Raw genomic sequence first — 21,251 nt, forward strand, 5'->3', positions numbered from 1 at the left:
TTGCGCATCGTTTTCTGCGCCGGGGGGAGGAAATAGAAGCTACTACGATATGCGCTCATGCGCCAGTTAGATGCGCGTCAGCCATGGGCCAATAAAAGCAGGACATGACTCTCTTATCGCTATGCGGCCACTAAGAGAAACAGCCGAGCTACTAGAGGACCCTATCGGCAAAAATTACAAACGCGAACAAGTAACAACCCACGTGACACCTTTTTTGGGGAGGGGGAAGCCCGGGGAGGGTTAAAGGCCTACATGTAGGTTCACCCCTCTTTGCCAAAAAAGGGTTCAAAAATCCTTTTTACTTCCCCCTCGAAACCCCACCATTGATAGCCACGCGTCAGCTCGCTCTCCCGACCTCTCCATGTTGAAGGATTAAGTCCGGCATTGTTAGCGCTGTCAAAATTGTCAGCAGTTACAATGCCCTTGAGAACCGCGAAGTCCGAATTACGAGGTGTCCGTCGCTATCAATACGGGATAGCGAAGGGAAAAGCAAAAATATGTTTTTTTTTTTAAATAAGAAAGAATATTTATTTGGTGCCTATGACAGCGGGGTCTTCGCACCACACACTCCAAAATTACATAAAAGGTCTTACCACCAGAACAAAGAAGAGGAAAAATTCAAAAACAAACCCTTTTTCAGCTACTCTCAGATGGCGCAGCCGTAGCTTAAAAAAATGTTACGGGTTCCGTTTCAGCCCCCTTTTCAACCCCCTATCACATAGGTACTCGTTTCTCGAGAGAAACGTAAGCGTCGTACGCGAGCTAATACGAGAGTCACGTCCTGCTTTTATTGGCCCATGCGTCAGCGTTCGTTCGCGCCGGTTCCGCGTTTAACCTTGAAGGGAATTCCCCTTCCTCATTAAAGTCTCAAATACTAGTCTCAACTAGTCTTAAATATAAATAATTAAGCAAATTATGTTTTTTTTAAATAAATCGAACGCAATCAAACACAGATTAACGTTTGAAAAATCTCACGTGATATTAGGGGGACGGAGGGGGTCGAGCCGAATCTCAGGACATCTCACCAAGGGGGAGGGGGGGTCGAAAAATCGCCAAAATCCCCTCACGTTATTAATGGACGCTCCCAAACTCACTGGCGCTTCACGCGTCATGTCGTTTAAAGGGCAACGCAAGTGACCATGCAGGGGGTAAATTATCTTAAAGATAAAAAGAACGACCGCGCATGCGCTCTCTGCCATAGCCTTCCCTCTGTAAAAAAAGCAGAACCATATTTGCCGAATTTATTTTGTATTAATGCGCCTCTCGCGGTTTTTACGCAAAATCCATGCATTCTTTAGTCGCGAAAATGGCCGAGGAAAGTAAAGTCTCCGTGCTTACCGACAAATCGGATCCTAAACTTCTACAAAATAAATGTAAAAAAAAAGATAAATATTCTGTCGGGCTAAGGTCTCTCCTAGGGTCAATGGTAGCTTCAACACGAATTACTATTTGACGCAAATCCTAAGTGGACACGGTAAGTTCCCACTTTACCTGTTCAACTTGGGTCATATTGCATCGCCCAAATGCATATGCGGCGCTTTGGAAGCAGACTCAGAGCACTATGTTCGTAATTGTCCTAGAACAAACCATTTGTTAAGGAGACCAATCCGCGAGAATGGACTCCACAATCTGGATAACGAAACGATCAACGATCTTGAACGCGTAATGCGTTATATCGTTGTGAATTTTGACGAACTCACGAGTGAGTCGTGAGTAGGAGATGCAGGTATACGGGTGTATACCGTTGTGTGTATCTGTTTTAGGAAGCATTTCCTATCTTTGTATACAGGTCGACGGCTCGACCAGGATAGATGATGAGTAACCCCTGTAATGCTTTGGCGGTGCACGGGGTATATAAATACAACAATCTGATGATGTCGGGGTATAATGATAGGGAAATTGTTAAGGGAGACGGGATATAGGAGTGTGTGGTGTTGAATTTTCTTAATCCAATGTGAGGCTAGCGGCAGAGATTTACCGCGTCCAAGGCCTAATGTTTCAACTTCCATTATTAAAAATATTCAATTCACAAATAATTTTATTCCAAAACATTGTTAAATCGAAAATATCAAAGTCCAACTCTCGGAAACTAACCCAGTTCTTTTCTCCATAATAAATAAATTAATCTAGGCCTAAATTCATGGGTTCGTTGATTGCGAGCTAACTCAGCGAAGAAAATCGAAAAATTCGCGAATGAGAGCGAAATTGCGCCACGTGGCTACACCAAGGAGAATAAGGCTTTCGCGCTGTATAAAATCATCCTTGGAAAACCTACTTACGGCTTGTTGAAGAAAACATAGTTCCCCCCCTGCATGACCACTTGCGTTGCCCTTTAAAGTACATTTCAAAGCGAAATATTGCAGTTAGTAATAAAAGAATAGACGAATCGGAAAAAATGTTGCGGATAAATCAACAACTAGAAATGTAGTACCGAAATTCCAATTTAAACAACACTGTTTATTTTGTGCAAAACCATACAAATTAGTGAAAAAAAAGTCTAAAAATCCTCATGTACGTCTTAGTGCTAAGTGTCACGAGCGAGATGACGGTACGGGAGGCGATATTCTTCGACGAATCCGGTCATGTATCAATTTGGTTGCTCCTTCTGCGTTGAGTATGCAAGTTCTCTCTTCACTGGTTTAAGGGGATTTCCCTCGAGCTCTTCGGTTTCCCCTTCCATAAAAACTTGTTAAGGTTAACGGTAATAGTAAGTGTAGGGAGCTGTTGGCTCGCGTGGCTTGCAGGGCTTTCCACCACCCACCTACGCATTGTAACCCGGCCACCTGAATTAAATGGCTTTAAAAGTCGCTCGATGACTTAGGCCTAAGGTGGTGTCTTGGGTATTAGCCTTGCTGATTATTATTATTATTATTATAGAAGCACGGTATCATACGACTTGTCATGCCCGATCTCGCCGTTTGGGGTGGGGCGCAGCCGCCTCCACCAGAGGCCTTGCGACCCGTGGACATCAGAATGGGCAGACGGCCCAAGGAACGCCGGGGCAGACCGCCCGGTCGAGAGGAGGGCAACCAGCCCAAACCACAAGGCAGACGGCCTTAGTAGGACCCCTCAGGCATACCGCTCAAGGATCAAGGGGGCAGGCCGCCCACTCCACGGCAGCATCGCCGGCGTCCATTGAGGCGAGTCATACGCCCCTTCAACGGATGTCGAGTACCGTGGCTACTTGGGTGGCTCCGATGGACGTTGGCTTGTTGACTTATTTCAGTGCCGCCCGGTGGCCCAAGCAGCAGATGCTTGGGGTAGTGGGATGCCCCACTCCCCATGTCTTCCAGGGGTGTACCGTGGGGAAAGTAGCTCCGAGGGTGGTGTATCCTTCGGTGGCTGCCCCTATGGTGCAGGGGGTTCCCGTTGCCAAGTCAGTCGAGCCGATTCCGGTCGCTGAGCTTGGTGCCACCCCCGCCCCAGTCTCACCCCCGCAAGTGTCAGGATCCGCCATCACGATGGATCTTGACACTTTGTTATTGGGGGATAACGTCGTCTCTCCCCTCGATAGTGGCGACGAGCACTTTCTCGACGTTATGGACCACCTTGACTTCACACCCGACGCCTAATATTTGGGTGGGGGTGTGTAAAGCCCGCATTTGTATCCGCAAATGTAGGCTTTGTCCCTAACAGTGTTTCACTTTACTTCAGAGAGTTATCTTGTTTTTTTTTGGCCAACGATGCTGGGGAAGGTAGGGATGACTCATCCTCGCTCGCGTCGTCCACCTTTGGAATTCTCAGAAAGTGGCGACCTCTGACCCGAAGGGTTAAGAGCGGGATAAAGTTACCGGTGACGCTTACTATTGCACCACAGTGAGTCCGCAAAGCTTTCTTGGCGGGCTTTCTTCTCCAGCCAAAATTGGTTGGAGACCGGTAGCGTCATCCGAGGGGCCCGCTATATAAGGGACGTCGGGACACTGGACTCTCTCTCTTGGTTACGGACTCCGACCTAACCTGTCAAATCTTTTCTATTCTCTCTTCTAGAGATATTTATTAGTTGCTTGCCATGCCTTGTAATCTTTGGTAAATATATATATTATTATTAATAAAGAGTATTTTACAGTTTGACTCTCGTACATGGTTTATACATAAGCCGACAATTTCCAGGCTTCACTAGATCTAGTTGAAATTTTGTCAAAGTTAGGATTATGTAGCTCATATAAGGAAGCTCTTAAATTTGAATCATCTGCCGTTGCTAATTCGAGTGTAGAATATAAAAATAACGCTTTCGTTCAATTTGTTTTCGATAATGCGGATTTTAATGTAAACTCATTAGATGGACATGGAACATTCCACTCTATGGGCGGAATAGTTGACGTAACACCGGAAAACTCTGCAAAAATTTCCCAACATATACCTAGACCCAAAAGCATTCTTGGTGCCGTTGATATTGGCTAATTTGGAAATATTCCCGTCACATATTTTAAGAAAAAGAAAGAAAAAACTATAGTGGAGCTCAAAGCGGAACAGTTTGGTTATGGAGTAGAGGGTTCCGAGTTGTTAAAACATATTAGTCTCTTAAGCATCCTTTGACTTTCCGGTCGTTTTCTACCAAATACTATATACGAGCGTATCCTACGGTTATATGTCGATTACTGTTTCTAACTACAATCATGTAAAAAGTAAAATTATGGCTGTGCCCTTATAAACTTAGACCCTGGAAACCTAAGCACAATTTACACGGCACTTCAATTTGCAAAAAAAAACTTCTGAAAATCATTATCAGCAACACTGCGTAGTGACGTTTGACCAGCCTTTATTTTTGAAAGCCGTAGAGATGGTTGAATTGGTTGGTGTCGAAGATCCAGTTAGCAAAGTATCCATCCGATTAGGCGGATTTCACACTTGGATGTCTTCATACAATATTTCAAAAACCATTTTCCCTGATATTTTCAGATTTTCCAGAGTAGTTTTGAATATTTTCCAGACCCCTTTAAAACAATAGGGGTCTCTAAAATATTAAAAGTATTACTGTTACACTTTCTAATATAATATAGTCAAGATTGAACGTATGAATTCAATACTAAGTAATAATTTCAAAAATAATAAATCAAATTGCACATAATTTGGAGTTCTCATAATTATTTTCCCTGATTTCCCTGATTTTTCAGGAAAATTTTCATTTTCCCTGATATTTCCCTCACTTTTTTGCTTTAATTAAATTTCACTGATATTTCCAGGTTTTCACTGATTTCCATGTTTGTATGAACCTTGAGGTTCCACCGGTTATATCGAAGAACTTTGGTAGACAGTGTACGCTAAGAATTCGGTGCTGCATATGATAAATGGCCATGCCTGTTCTCGCTCATTAAGCAATAACTTCGTTAATTTTCAAGGAAATGGATACGAGTTAAGTTGATTTTAGTAAGCTAGGCAAATTAAAGAGTTTTATAGAGTACGAAAAAACGTTGTTTTTGAGTGATTTTTATTAAGCTAGAGTTGATTTACAAAGATCCAACTGAAGCAAATCTGATAAGAAAGCCCCTACAAAATCCCACGATTATTTATTTTCAACTCTATAAAAACTAGGGGATAGAAGTCGCAGTTTCTAACTGGTTCGCAGATTGAAGGCTCGTGTAACCTTTAATTTTTTTTGAAATCACATGCTTTAAACTGAACTAACAATAGTAAGTAGTAAATAATATGTGGTTGATCCAATTTTGGCCATATGTCAATATCGGAGTGTCTATTTTGGCCTGTTTTTCGGGCCAAATTAACCGGGGACTATTTAGGCCCGTTTTTCGGGCTAAATTAGCTTGCCGTCAAATGCTTAGCTATTTTAGCCCGAAAAACGGTCCAAAATAGTCTTCACCGCGCGGCCAACACTATTTTGAGCTGTTTCTCAAATCGGATGAAAATAGTGTGTGACTGACAAGTAGAGTACCCGAGGTGTTTATTGCCGATTTCGTTCAAAGTCGGCCGTAATGTAGACCTATATGAAATATGAAATTTTCCAAAAGGAGACATTGCACTACCCATTCGATTTGCCATGGCAACCGAAAATATTTTTGACCACTTACAACCAAAATAAGATTTTTTCCTTATTTTACCCAAAATTTGTTACAAATTTACCCTAAAAATGTTTCAATTTACCCAAACTTGATGAAATTTACCTAAATGTGGTCCAAATTACACATTTCGTGATTTTCAAAATTTTCGTAGCTAAGACCCTGTGAAACCGAGAAAATCCCATGCTTTTTTAAATGGATATTTTATTGTTTTAAGTGATCAAAAACATTTTCGGTTGCCATAGCAAATCGAATGGGTAGTGCGCCGTCTCCTTTTGGGAAATTTCATATTTCATATAGGTCTACATTACGCCCGACTTTGAACAAAATCGGCAATAAACACCTCGGTCGGGTACTCTCCTTGTGAGTTACCACTATTTTGGCCTGTTTTTTCGGGCTTCGACTTTTTTCAGGCGAAATTAGTCCTGACCGCGCAGCGTACACTATTTTAGTCTGTTTTTCGCGGCAACGCATTTTATGGCTTATTTAATTCTTATAGAGTGGAATCACTATTTTTGACCTGGTAAAACGGCGAAAAACAAAAACTGGCTAAAATAGTGCTCGTCGCGCGGCCGTGACAATTCCCCCCCCCCCCGCTACTTTTTTATTCATAACTGTTCTTTAGTTGCAGGTTTTCTACAAATAACGTCAAACATCTTGTTAAACAACCTAACCTATAGAGCGTCCACACTTGTTCTCATTTCTCTAGCGAGCAGCACTATTACTCCAGTGGCGCACCCGGGAGGGAGGGAGGGGGAGGGAAAGGGATATTGTGTTAAAGGGGCTCCAAAGTTCGGTGGCAAAATGTGTGTAAAGTCAGTAAAGTGCGAAATTTATGGTTGACTCTGCCCGCATCTGCCAAGGCACACCCGGTCGGGAGGGAGGGGGAGGGAAAGGGGTATTGTGTTAATTGAATTTTATTCTTTTCAGCTCGCACCTTTCCAGTTAGAAAAACTTAATTTTCCATATTTGTTCTCATTTCTCTAAGTAAGCGAGAACTACAATAACTCCAGTGGCGCACTTGGTGGTGGGGGGGGGGGAATTATGTTCATTGAACACCACTAGAGTTGCTAATGAAGGTAAAAGATATGAAGTGAGACCATTTTTATGGTTTAAAGGCCGTAAAGTGGTGTTAACGTTGTCGTCGTCGTCCACAATTTTCAATATCTCTCAATAATCTCATAAAAGTAGGTGAGGTTCGACATGAAATTCATTTCAAAGGCCTGGGTTTATTTCTGCCCGTCACCCTTTAAACTCGGAACAACTCCTTCTGCGTTGAGTTTGCAAGTTCTCTCCCCACTGGTTTAAGGGGTTTTCCCCCGAGATCTTCGGTTTCCCCTTCCATAAAAACTTGTTGAGGTTAACGGTAATAGTTAGTGTAGGGAGCTGTTGGCTCGCGTGGCTTGCAGGGCTTGCCACCACCCTCCTACGCATTATAATTCGGCCACCTGAATTAAAAGGCTTTAAAAGTCGCTCGATGACTTAGGCCTAGGGTGGTGCCTTGGGTATTAGCCTAGCTGATTATTATTATTATTATAATTTACCTACCTGCGAAGCAAAAACCCTGGTGGTAGGCCAACGTGTTCTGTGGTTGGCCAGCCACTCTTGTACTCGTTCGGCGGGAAGTAAACTTAAAGGGCGACCAGTGCCGACCTTAGGGTTTGCGAGGCCCCGTGCAAAGTCAGCTTGCGACGAATTCCTGGCTACGCCACTGGGGCATTTAGACTGATGAAACGCAATACGAACGAAATCGATGTAGTCAATTTACAGTCGTCATGTTTGCGACCTTAATTCATTGCAGATACGTGCAGCCAATTGTAGCTTTATTCCAGACCGATAGTCACAAAGCATCCAAATTGCAGTCAAATTACAGCGTTTTATTTTTACACTCTTAGAAAAAGGCTCCATATAGGTCGGACTAGATCAAGGTTAGTAAATTTTAGGCTATAAAAGGTTGCCTCGATACGCTGTGGTTGCTAAGGGCTAAGGTTGGTAACTTCGTGATGTCACTGAGATGAGATCCTATTGAAAATCAATTTGATCTCATCTGGGTGACGTCAGCAACAGACGAATTTTGGAGGCAATCCAAAAATTCTTTCAAACCGTTTCTCGATCGAGACCCCGTTGGGACTAGATAGGCAAAAACTAAATTACCGATCTCGCGCTCTTTTCTTTTTTTTTCAGAGGCTGATTTCGCACTCGCGCTCTTCTCTTTTATTCTTAGCGGCTGAGCTTTCGTTCACGCTCTTCTCTTTTATTCTTAGCGGCTGAGCTTTCGCTCACGCTCTTCTCTTTTATTCTTAGCGGCTGAGCTTTCGCTCACGCTCTTCTCTTTTATTCTTAGCGGCTGAGCTTTCGCTCACGCTCTTCTCTTTTATTCTTAGCGGCTGAGCTTTCGCTCACGCTCTTCTCTTTTATTCTTAGCGGCTGAGCTCGTGCTCGCGCTCTTCTCTTTTTTCCCAAAGGATGGAGCCCACGCTCGCGCTCTTCTCTTTTTTCCCGAAGAGTCGAGCTCGCGCCCAAAAATAGCTCTCGAACTCTTTAGAGCCCAGAGTCCGCCGATCTCTGGGTCGGAAAAAGGGTTTTTAAAAATGTCCCTTATTTCGAAACCTTTTTTGTTCTACTTAGAACCCAATTTTAAAGGTTTCATTTGGCATCACCAAGCTTGGTTTTTATCTAGTTCCCGTATGGTTTTATTTAGCACTGTGCCACTGTCAGGGGTTCTACCTGACGCCGTCTTGGGTTTTATTTTACACCCATCACGGTTCCATATAACAACAAAATGAGTTCTTCCTCAAGACCTTCACGGTTCTATCTAGCACTGTCATGGGCTCTTCTTCAAACCTCCATATTTCTATCTTCAATAGTCGATATTATAAAGTCAGATATGCTTGCTCAACTTGTTAAAATGGGATAACGAAATAGTAAAGTTAAAGCCTACGGATGAATTCATAGGCTCTTTGGTGGGAAAGCTAATGGAATCATAGTGGAAGCAAAGAGTATAAAAACTACGTAACCTAGAGATATAATGACGGTCGAAAGCAGTAAAGGAAGTTGTAGCAACCGGGGGGGAAGGCACTCAGTGAATTTTCACTTCAAATTTCGGTACCGCAGCGCCACTACGGCAGTATTTAGTACAATAAATAATAAAACCGGAGAAAAATGGCAGTTACGGTGTTGCGGAGGTGCTAAATTTGGCATTTTGGATATTTAATTGTCTAATATCTGTCAATTCAAAAAAGTGACAGTAATTGGTTACTGTTTCGTGATTTTTTTAGTTAGAATTTGTGGATTCGTTGTTTCGGTGTTTATTTTCAAAAAGTGAAGAATAAGGCGTTTGTTCTCTAACGTTGCCAAGTCCTAAAGGTAACCAATTCCTTAAGGAATTTTCAAGAATGTTGAACTAAATCAAAATGATTGCCACTTAAAACTGCCGTAGTGGCGCTGCGGTACCGAAATTTGAAGTGCAAATTCACTGAGTGCCTTCCCCCCCGGTTGCTACAGCTTCCTTTACTGCTTTCGACCGTCATTATATCTCTAGGTTACGTAGTTTTTATACTCTTTGGTGGAAGGTAGCCTTTACCATCAAAACAAGAAGGCCACGTTACTTTATTATATCGCCTATTTTAAACCTCTCTCGGTTTTGTCAAGCGCGTTCAGGGATCCCTCTTCAAACCCCTTCGGCTCTATATACCTATCACCGGCTTCACTGCCTGGTTTTCGATTTTAAACCCACCACGGTTCTATCAAGCACCGTCAAGGTAATAATATATTAGATATTTTAAATTTTTATTTTATAATATATGCTACCACAACTACATATATATATTTTCAATATAAGTTATAATTTACAATGTTATTTATAATATAATATTAGCGGAATACCCACAGTCAGTGGTCTACCTAAGATAAAAATGTAGATTTCTATAGCGGGCAAACATTCAACCGTACCCAATATTACCAACTGGTTAATGACAATTTTAACCAATTACATGTTGATTACATAATAATTGGCCTTTTATTATAGTGTCTATATAGAAGATTGCTTTTAAGAAAAATTTCATAATTTATGTTTTTTCGTGTGTATGCCTTTAGAATTAAGAATTTAGTTCTTTTGGCTAAGATCAACGTTTAGTATCTAATATATAGCGGATAAACTAAAGTATTAAATGAATTCAATTAATTAAAAAAGTTTTCCGAACTTAACCGTCGAAAACTCAGTCAGGGTAGATAGTAGAGACTAGTCGAGCAACCGATTTTGTCGGGCTTGTTCGGCCCGTCCCGTCCCGTCCCGAGCCCTTTACGCGTCGGGTCGGGTAGGGTAGAAAAAAATCAGATTTTTACGGGTTCGGTCGGGTAGAAAAAAAATCAGATTTTTACGGATCGGGTCGGGTAGGGTAAAAAATGTTCTCATTTCATATCTTTTACCTTCATTAGCAACTCTAGTGGTGTTCAATGAACACAATTCCCCCCTTCCCCCCCCCCGCCACCGAGTGCGCTTACTTAGAGAAATGAGAACAAATATGGAAAATTAAGTTTTTCTAACAGGAAAGGTGCGAGTTGAAAACCATAAAATTCAATTAAAGGGGCTCCAAAGTTCGGTGGCAAAAAAAAAGAAAATTGAGCATGCTTTTCATCCCCCCCCCCCAGCCCCTCACTCGGCCTTGGCAGAGGCGGGCAGAGTAAACCGTAAATTTCGCACTTTACTGACTTTACACACACTTTTCCACCGAACTTTGGAGCCCCTTTAACACAATACCCCTTTCCCTCCCCCTCCCTCCCAACCGGGTGCGCCACTGGAGTAATAGTGCTACTCGCTAGAGAAATGAGAACAAGTGTGGACGCTCTATAGGTTAGGTTGTTTAACAAGATGTTTGACGTTATTTGTAGAAAACCTGCAACTAAAGAACAGTTATGAATAAAAACGTAGGGGGGGGGGGAATAGTCACGGCCGCGCGACGAGCACTATTTTAGCCAGTTTTTGTTTTTCGCCGTTTTACCAGGGCCAAAATAGTGATTCCACTCTACAGGGTGTCCACTAAAAACGATCCAGGGCGAATATCTCAGAAACCGTTTTCTCTAGGAATTTAATTTTTTTTGTTACGTAGCACGTGCAGGGGGCTAAAGAAGAATGATAACCTCGATGACCTTGAACCATGTCTTCAAGGTCATTCAAAAACTATCTCGAGAACCGTAAGTGTTAAAAAGTTGGTTCCAATTAGAAAAGTGTTCCCCGTCACGTTTTTTGCCTACATATCGTGAACATGATCGAATTCGACCAATAGTAAGTCGAGAAAAGTTTTACCAAAATCACAAAGGTCGTAAAAGGGAAAATTGCTAATTTAGCCCGAAAAACGGGCCAAAATAGTCCCTGGCTAATTTGGCCCGAAAAACAGGCCAAAATAGACATTGTCTATCCACAAATCCTCACTGATTGTCATTGGATGGATGTGGAAGTACAGTTTGATCATCTTTGATAATCACAAAATATTAACAACAAGGTTAATAAGGGAACTACCAAGGCTTATCAATTAAAAGATATTCTTACCAAATATTATTTCTGAAAAGTCACTTTTATCCATTTTGTTACTAACGGCTTCACATCGAATTTAATACACTAATAATTAATTGCACAATAAAATTATAATCTCTAATAACAACGGGAAAATTAATTTAAGAATAATATTTTTTTATTTTGAAGTACACTAGTTATTTTGGCTAAGTCACATGTGACTTTTGGCCGCAACATCAGACACAGCCTTTATATTAAAACAATTGAAAGACATCTATAAAGTCAACAATATAACAAATAAGAAAAACTTAAAAAAAACAAAGGAATAGGATTAATGACATTATCTGCTGTCCACCTTTTTTTTACCCGTATAAATTGGGCTAAAATGTTTACATTATCTAAATTTAATTTATTATACAATTGTACCCCTTTATAGAAAAGCTCTTTAATTTCTTATTAGATACGTGTAGTATTTTTAAGAGTGAACCTGCGGGAAAGATGACCGCTCCTATGAGCACGATGACAGCTCCCATTAATTTTTTAAATAAAAGAGTTTATATAAATAAAACCTGTAGAACGCTAGACTAGGATGGACGATACACTTACTTCTGGTTTGTTCTATCGTATTATGTATTGAAAAGGAGATAGATGGCAGTAGCGTTTCCGTGGAATGGCAAAAAAATCCATAAGCCTAATCTGGTGCTTCCTTAGTTCTCGAAGCAGACTTGTAAATAGTAACTTTCACGAGGGTCAGCACGACGCATGCAGACCCCTCTACCGGTTCAAGACTTTCCTCTTTGATTTTTGAAGTCACAGCGTTCTACCATATTTCTAAAACATTATATATCTTATTTCCCAAATGCACTCATTTAACATTTAACTACTATCCCCTCTTCAACGCTATTAAATTTTTTGGTTATTTCAGAGAACTCTTTAGCTCTTTTGAAATTTTATTATCAGCAGTTCCGCTAATTTTTCAAGGCGCTTTGGTCTACTGAGCTTCCGCTATTTACAAGTCTGATCCGACGGGGTAGCCACTTCGAAAAACTGATTTCTGATTTCTAAATATATCCGATATTTCTTAAATATTTAAAAATATTTCCGATATTTCTTAAATTTTTTAAAATATTTCCGATATTTCTTAAATATTTAAAAATATTTCCGATATTTCTTAAATATTTAAAAATATTTGCGATATTTCTTAAATATTTAAAAATATTTGCGATATTTCTTAAATATTTAAAAATATTTGCGATATTTCTTAAATATTTAAAAATATTTGCGATATTTCTTAAATATTTAAAAATATTTGCGATATTTCTAGATTTCCAGAAATATCGATATTATTTTAGTTTTTTTCTTTAGATTTCCAGAAATATCGATAATATTTTCGTTTATTTCTCTAGATTTACAGAAATATCGATAATATTTTCGTTTATTTCTCTAGATTTACAGAAATATCGATAATATTTTCGTTTATTTCTCTAGATTTACAGAAATATCGATAATATTTGTTTATTTCTCTAGATTTCCAGAAATGACGAGAATATTTTAGTTTATTTCTCTAGATTTCCCATGTTTCTCGAGATTTCCTGTATTTCTAGATTTTCAGAAATATCGAAAATATTTCCGTTTATTTCTCTAGATTTCCGATGTTTCTAGATTTCCAGAAATATCGAAAATATTTCCGTTTATTTATCTAGATTTCCTGTATTTCTAGATTTCCAGAAATATCGAAATATTTCCGTTTATTTCTCTAGATTTCCCATGTTTCTCGAGATTTCCTGTATTTCTAGATTTCCAGAAATATCGAAAATATTTCCGTTTATTTCTATAGATTTCCAATATTACTTTCGATTTCTCGAGATTTCCAATATTTCCTATATTTCTTATGTATTTCTAGATTTACGGATATAATTATTTCGGTTTCTCACGGTTTGTACATCAGATTTCTTAAGTGGCTACCCGCTCGGTGTGCTCACATATGAACAAGTTGCACCTTTTGGGTAGTCAATGTTTTATTTCATTTTTCAAGCAACTATTAAAATAAAAGTAGAAATAAATAAATGGTTTTTGTAATATTAATAAATTAAATAAACCAAAGAGAAAAGTATGGATTTAAAGGCTGAAACATTTTTCCCCGGAAGTCTTTACGTTGAGTGCGGATCATCCTCCACTGGTGCGGGCTCTGCCCTTAAAGGGAATATAACCCCAGGTATTTGGTGTTGAACACCAACGTTTCCAGCTCTGGCCACTCTTGCCTTTTGTTTTAGAAATGTTTAGCGCCACTGTACAGGGTAATTTAAAAACTGAAAGGGGTCTTCCATAATGATTGCTTTGCGGGTTATATTCCCTTTAAATTGAGAACCAAGTCAGAGAAACTTTCCCAAAGTAAGATGTTCCGTCCGAAGCGATATGGCTGCGTATCTTTTCCCAATCGCGCAAACCGGCAGCATTTCCGAATTATTCTTCAGTTGCCTCACAAGCTTCCAGGCGCTTCAGATGTGGTTTGACAAATACTAAAAAAACGTGTCAAATGTGTAAGATTTATTTTGGTTGTCATGGTTGTAGTGCTTCCAACTAATTCTTAGATAACAGTTGCGTTATCCGAACCGAAAAAATAGCAACGATAGATCAGATAATCTGTATTTACGCTAGGCAGTGGCGTAGCTAAGACACCCTACACCCCCCCCCCTCGCGAAACTCTTTTCGGGGTTTTAGTCGGGATGTAGCATAATATTCGATGGGAATTTATTGCCCTCTGAAGCCCTGTGGCCCTCCTGCATTGCGGTGTCTGCGGGGGCCTTATTTACGCCACTGACGCTAGGATATGATCAGATCAGTGGATTTGGGTTAAATGGAAAGAGATAGTTTAGACCCCGTAAACCGGTCAAAGTCCTGGGCATTGTAACCCAGCCACCTCAATTAAAGGCATTAAAAGTCGCTAGATGACTTGGGTCTAAGGTGGTACCTTGGGTATTAGCCTTAAAGTTTTTTTTTAATTGTAGGAGATAAGCTCAGATCGATTGCTTGAGACAATGAATCAGATACAATTTGAAATCAGATTGCTGGTTTAGGGTAATATAAAAGATTAACCCGATCTCACAAACTTATTATTTTCACCTGCGAATAAATACATGAATCAGGTGGCCGTTGTTTGAGCTAGTCTGTGAAACGAAAGCACGATTTTTTCCGATGGCGACTCTGATGTGATATTGAAACTAAATGTAAACGTGGGTTGAGCGATATTTTAACGCCACAACTGATTAAAAATTTCGTGTTATAATATTCTTAATCTATTAAATAATTATGAAGACCAATTTTTTAGAAATTAAGCTCGTACAGAAAAACTTGTGGAGAGAGCTCGTACGTTTAGTCTCCGCTCGACAAAGGTACACGTTCACTATAATAGGTGATGAACGTGTGATGATATAATGACGGAGAGCACTAACCGTGCTTTTCGTTTGACAGATGATAGAAACTATATACAAAAAAAATGTTATTGTAATTGGAGTGAAAACATACTAGCACAAAGTAGTCCAATAAATATCAAAATCAGAATTATTAGCTGCGCTTCCAAAACTCCGTAAGAAGTCAATACGTAGTCAGTTCCATAGGTAAAAACCAGGGTGAAAACCTACAATACAAAGAAAATCCATAAGATAGGCTGTCTACCGCTTACCCCGGATGAAAAATATTATTTCTTAAAGTTAGCGGTATTTAAAGAAATAAATTAAATTTTAAATTTATATTAATCTTGGTATATATTGCATCAAGCGTGACCACTAATTATAGGATTTGCATCTGTTGTCGCCTGCTTGTCAAAATAAATATTATTATTATTATTATTAATACGCTAATCAATACAAAATGTGAATCTAATCCTTAAATATAAAACCAGATTCCTAATAACGAATGCGGACTTACAGCACCAGTCATAATTAACATTCCGGCCGAAGTGACTTCCGGTATTGGATACGTTATTTCTGCACCCAATTCTAAACCTATTGGTAAGTATCCAGCTCCGAAAAACCTGCATTTGGAAGAGAGTAGTCAAGGTGAAGCCATTGAGAAGGGTCATGTATTATAAATTACCCTAAAAGTGCCGATGCGAAATAAAGCACCAGAAATGGCAAATGAAAACTACCCATGAAAAATGCGAATGACAAAAGTGTTGCCGTGTAAACCACGAGAGCAGTTTCTCTGTAAAAGGAAACTGTTGAAATTGGTTCTTTGGTTATTGTGTCTTAAAAAGTACTTGTATTTATGCGTCCGGTCCATTATGAAACCAAAGAGTAAAGACGCGGGAACTCCTGGAATGTGTATAAGCAGTCCAATAATACCAACAGCTGAGTTAGCACTCTGGAATATAACAATAGCAATGCAAAATTTTAACGCTTAAGCTATTAAGATCAAATTTTTCTCCATGCAATAACAGTGGCGTACAGAGAGGGGCATGGGAAAATCCCGGTGGAACAAGAGCGCTCTACGACCAGCCCACAGGCTCTTTCTTAATCAGCACCCTCCTCCTTGGAAGTGGCAATCAGAAAAGCCCACGATTACCTACTTTGGCTCAGGCCCAGGAATCGTCTCTGCACGGCCCTGCTGACTAATATAACTAGTATTGTTTTAGCTGGTACTTACCGGATAAGCCTTTAAGACCATGTGGTTCAGTATCGCGGCGATAACGTCAGCGATGGAAAAACCAATTCCTACATTAATTGAAATTTTACTCACCTCAATATTACCTGGAAACTATACATGTATACACTTGGAATTTCATCGAATCGTGCGTGTTTTACTGCGGAGATGTCTTACGTTACTTGTTAAGCTAAATATGCGTTTTCCCAAAGAAAATTTTACATTCTCCAAGATTTTCAGTGTGAAAATTAATTGGGGTTCTTATATTCATTTTCTAATCAGTCTATTAACCGAGTGAATGTCCTTCACTCGGCGCGCCCTCTTAGCGACGATAGCCAGCCAATGAATATGAAAAAACGCGTTACGTAGTCCATTCGATGTAGCTTAAGCCCCGTCCATTTCTCGAGCCACTTTTGCCGCATGGTGGCAATAGATCCTTGGACATTCCAATTGTATACATACGTAGTTTCTTGATATTACTGATTTCAAATATGTCGTGTCCAGCACGTGTAATTGAAAAGAAAATAAATACCGTAAGAGATCATGTGCAGAACGAACGATTTGTTGGTTAAGAGCAATTTGATATCCCGAGCAATCGAAACACTTGCAGATTTATTCGAGTCAGCCTGGCTTCTCCTCACAACGGCTTGCACCAATGTTGGCGGGTATTTAGGTCTCTCTTTGAAAACTGAAATGACAAACAACGCTTAAAAATGTTATATTATTATGAAATCTAGCTTGGACTTAATCAAATACCGTAACCTTAAAAAAATATTAAAATTTCAAATGTCAACTCACATAATATTGCTAATAATGCGACGACTGTAGAAACAACGCCGTAAGAAATTCCCAAAATCGTCAATTCAAAATGTACCCCGTCATTGTCTATGCTTTTGACAATTTGCGGAGGAATTATGCAACTTAACGCATTTCCCAACTGTGTGTAATAAAAAAACAGGATTTATACAAATTTTAAAAGCTTTACAAACAAATTACCCTATTTTCCGGCATACACCCTTCGTTTTACCCTTTTTTTTAAATCTTCAAAAGCACACAAACCTATGTAGCCTACTGACTTACTCTCTCCACATTGTTATTTTTCTTATTATTTATTATTATTATTATTAAAAAACGGAACGCCCAGATATAATACAATGTAATAAAAAAATATGTAATAATGTATAATAAATATTAAATTATTAGTTTAAAATATAACAGATAATATTTTTGACTAAATAATATATAATAATTTATTTTATGTACAATAACAACATAAATTAAGACGCACTATCGACGTCATTCTGTGAATCATTTTCAAGATAAGCCGCACCACAGCTGTCGGTTTGGAAAACTTTGTATAGCTATCGGCGTATAATGTAGTCCTGAAAATACCGTAAATTCCGTAATACACTATTCCATAAAATCCTAGCTTAACCGGCCAAACCCTTGGCAAAGACTTTAAAACTATTGCTGTATGACTGGCAATTTTCATTATTCTTTGGTTACAAGAAATTGGCTTATGTTCGGTCCTTATTCGGGCTAGACATATTACATATATTTAGTTATATTTTAAATCGACCCGCCAACCAGTGTTGCATGTTTGCCAGATAAAAGATAATAATGAGCCGCCCTGGTTCATATAAAATCCGACCAAACCATCAGCCTCTCTATACACAAATGTAAATAACTACATAAGTAGTATTTTATAGAATTGTTTATTCACAAATGTTCAAAAGTCAAGCTTTTGAATCATGAAACATGACACGGTACCGAATACGTTGTAACAGGGGTGCCCAGATGTTCAATCTTTAGTAAATATTCTTCTCGACTTTTATAATATCGATACCCATAACTACTTTGACTTTCAAGATTTAGAACTTCGGATACCCCAGCGTTCCAATGACTCAGATAATGAATTAGAATGATTACCGTGTTGAAAAATATGCCAACTGAACAGGCGCTCGATATTTCCTTGGAGCCAAACCACACTGAAGCGAACTGCGGAGTGAGTGGCATGAAGCATGCCTGAAACGCCCCGATGATGGTTTGTCCGAGAATTATCACCCAGAAGTAACTCCGCTGAACGTACGCGCACGTGATCCAGTATCCTATAATATTGGTCAGAACAATAAATCACCAATTTAAACATTTTATCGCTTAAGAAATCGTGGTACTTCATACATATATAGAATTCGTATCGAGGCAAAATGTGGGTGGCGAAATTTTAAACAAACTATGACTTCAAACGACTATTTACGCAGTCAATGAAATATCATTATTTTACTGTAAAGCTACTCAAATTCAATGTCAATTTTGACATTGAAAGTGGGGGATCTCGACCTCCAGAATGTTTCTCTTGAAAATAAACTTAAAGGCCTAGGATTTCTTCTGCCTGTTTTCCTTTAAGTTATCTTCCCGCCGCGCAAATATCCTGGTGGTAGGCCAAACGCAGAACACGTTGGCCTACCACCAGGATATTTGTGCGGCGGGAAGATAACTTAAAGGAAAACAGGCTGAAGAAATCCTAGGCCTTTAAAAATAACTTCTATAAACTGGGTGATTTCAACCTTGAAAAGGGTGATCTCGACTTTCAAAATGAAGATATTTTAAATAAGAAATTTGGACACCTTGTTTTTACTGTATTCATTGGTTTGTTAAAACTGTGACTGATAATGGAGTCAGATTTCACATTCATATAAAATCAGACAAAATTTCACTCTAGCAGAAGTCAGTTGGAGCATGGGAAGAATTTTTTCCAATTACCACCGACCAAACCAAGACTTCTGTTTTAAAATAGAACGATCCGAAGCGTGAAAACTCAGTTCGAGAAATTAATTTAATTTCCATTGAATCGTCCTGTAGCCCACTTTAATTTGCTATTGCTACGTTATTGTCTTTTGACCATTATTAAAAGTCCTTTCTGTCACGCTTAACCACAGAGTAGAGGAATAAAACTAAGTTGTCTCCAAAAATAAAAAATATTTATATCTGTTTTAAAGTTAGAGAAAAAACAGATGTGTTTGCTACTCCTGTAGGCTTAAGTGGTCACAAATAAGGCACAAGAAATAACACCGTAATTAATCCGTTCCTTTTGACAAGAAAGTGTCAAAAGTTAATTAAATCAAGCAATCTTGATCTTCTCAGTATAAATGAGAATATCCAGTGGTGTAGCTACTGGAGTTGGGGGTGGTATTTGTTGTGGGCAATATTGCTAATAGCGTTTTCCATTTTACTCGAGATCGCGCCTATCAACTTCTGAGAGTGTTCGAAAAATTGACAGATCGAGATCGCTCTGGAAATTTCTTTTTTGGGTGTTCTAACGTACTTGCTTCAATGGAAGCAAGTTTTTCGGTAGTTTCACGACGCGTGGTCTGCTCGGAGTAAATTTCCCCATGTATTTATTACCACCACTGGAAAATCTTTTCAGTGAGAACAATTTTGTGAGAGATGGATTCGGAGTGAATCTCAAGTAGTTAAATAGAAAGCGCTATGAGAGAAAAGTCAGGCGGTAAAAGGGCTAGCTACGTCACTCAGTACATCGCGGTTTATAAGAAGAGAGACGTACCAATCGCCGTGCCGACGGATCCAAGCAGAAAACAGAAGCGCAGGCCTTTGGTTTCGACCAACCATATAATAGGGAACAGCGGTATGATGTATCCTAACATGTATACCATCGAGGTCCAGTCAACGAGTGAATATGGCACTTGGTAATAGTGTTCCACAACGTCAGCTATGATAGTGTAAGTGGTGTAGGAGAGGCCACTCATCATGGATCCCAGGCAAAATATCACGAGCATTAAGTAGCGCCTCGTCTCGAGCGCCGTCCTCTCTTTTCGCGCCGAATCAAAGTCGTTGTTGCTGTAGTTCTTGTACGACAACACCCGGGCGAACTTCCCCGTTTGGTGGCTCCGCATTTTTGCCGACACATTTCGACGAAGTTTGGAGGTTTTCGTCATATTGGAAGAAATATCTTCGTTTTGAGTCTACTCTTCGTAGTTCAGTTCGCTGTTAAAACAAAAAATACGCTTAGAACTTTTGTAAATCCACTCTCGTTCACTGAAGACATTGCACTAACAAATCAAATGCTAGCGGGTAGATTTCAACGGCTCCTAATCCTTAGCTTCGATCAGATTTTCGATACGAACTGATTTCACGCGCTTTTACAAATTCCGAAACTAAATTTTCCGATCCATTTTAGCTCTGTATCAAGCGCGAATACCATTTTCCCCGCGTACAACTATGAAGGGATTATAATATACAGGGCTAGCCCACACAAATATATACATATGAACAGTTAGAGGCGGATTAATCCGCCCCTGTGAACAATTTGCGCGAGATACAGCTACGTCAAACTCCAAAAGTTTTCCTAACGCACGAAAAGAAAAACCGTGCACTAATAATTATAAACGATGTATTTTATAATCCTTAAATTGGTAGAATTTCTTTTAAAAATTACGATGATAGAAGTAATTATTTTTGAGACTTTTTCTTTATCAACGTCCGTCGAACATTTTTAACGTTAGATTTTTTTAAATAAATAATTTTAAAATTTTATTTTCAATTTAAAGGTTTAACTGGTTTTATCCGGTTGTCTTATTCGTTAGGAAAGTTTCGATAATTTAAGCCTAACTATCGAGTCCCAACTTAACAATGTCCAAATAATAATAGTAATAACAATAATGCCATATTTTACCAACGTATAATACCGTACCTTTCAATTTCCTCGTTCCAGGCGGAGTATAATTTAACACTGGAACCTAGAAACGTAGAAGAAGCCGAATTTATAACGAATTTTTTTGCCCATAAAGTAAGTGGCATTCTTGAGAAAGTGAATGTGACTTTCAATTTTTGCAATTTTTTACGAATGAATAATTTCTGTCAAAAAAATATCAATTGTTTATACGACAGTCCGTTTACGACAGCTTATATAATAGACAGATTAAATGGGGAACAATAAACCAAAGGTAGGGGACATACACGTACATCAGCTGGGTGATGACACTAAGCGAGTAGATGATTTGAAACCAATACTGAATTTTTTCACGATTTAAATATTAAAATCAGATCAAAAAGAAAATGGTGTGTAT

At 39.2% G+C, this 21,251-nt stretch overlaps 1 protein-coding gene across 2 annotated transcripts; it reads right to left on the reverse strand.

Moving 5' to 3' along the window:
• Positions 1-13,422: 13,422 nt before the first annotated feature.
• LOC149942937 (putative MFS-type transporter C09D4.1) lies at positions 13,423-20,960 on the reverse strand. Of its 2 annotated transcripts, none has more exons than XM_090178506.1 (11): positions 20,876-20,960; positions 19,730-20,169; positions 18,094-18,272; positions 16,963-17,101; positions 16,697-16,852; positions 16,168-16,235; positions 15,782-15,885; positions 15,619-15,726; positions 15,451-15,556; positions 15,049-15,160; positions 13,423-14,042 (listed from the first exon to the last, which is right to left on the reverse strand). In XM_090178506.1, exons 2-11 carry the CDS (start codon positions 20,118-20,120, stop codon positions 13,987-13,989), a joined length of 1,419 nt encoding a protein of 472 aa, XP_090034632.1. In that variant the 5' UTR covers positions 20,121-20,169; positions 20,876-20,960; the 3' UTR covers positions 13,423-13,986. The 2 variants fall into 2 exon arrangements, with proteins under 2 accessions (XP_090034632.1, XP_090034633.1); XM_090178507.1 differs by having other exon boundaries at positions 20,858-20,906.
• Between the last annotated feature and the right edge of the window lie 291 nt (positions 20,961-21,251).

Source organism: Leiobunum rupestre, chromosome 6, assembly GCF_980474605.1.
Source record: "Leiobunum rupestre chromosome 6, qqLeiRupe1.1.hap1, whole genome shotgun sequence".
Classification (NCBI taxonomy): Eukaryota; Metazoa; Arthropoda; class Arachnida; order Opiliones; family Sclerosomatidae; genus Leiobunum; species Leiobunum rupestre.

Coding starts and splice junctions, on each gene's coding strand:
- LOC149942937 (XM_090178506.1), bottom strand. CDS start 20,120: ATGACGAAAACCTCCAAACTTCGTCGAAATGTGTCGGCAAAAATGCGG. Junction 17,102..18,093: donor TTGGCATATTTTTCAACACG/GTAATCATTCTA, acceptor TATTACACACAG/TTGGGAAATGCGTTAAGTTG. Junction 15,557..15,618: donor TTCGCATCGGCACTTTTAGG/GTAATTTATAAT, acceptor TTCCAAATGCAG/GTTTTTCGGAGCTGGATACT.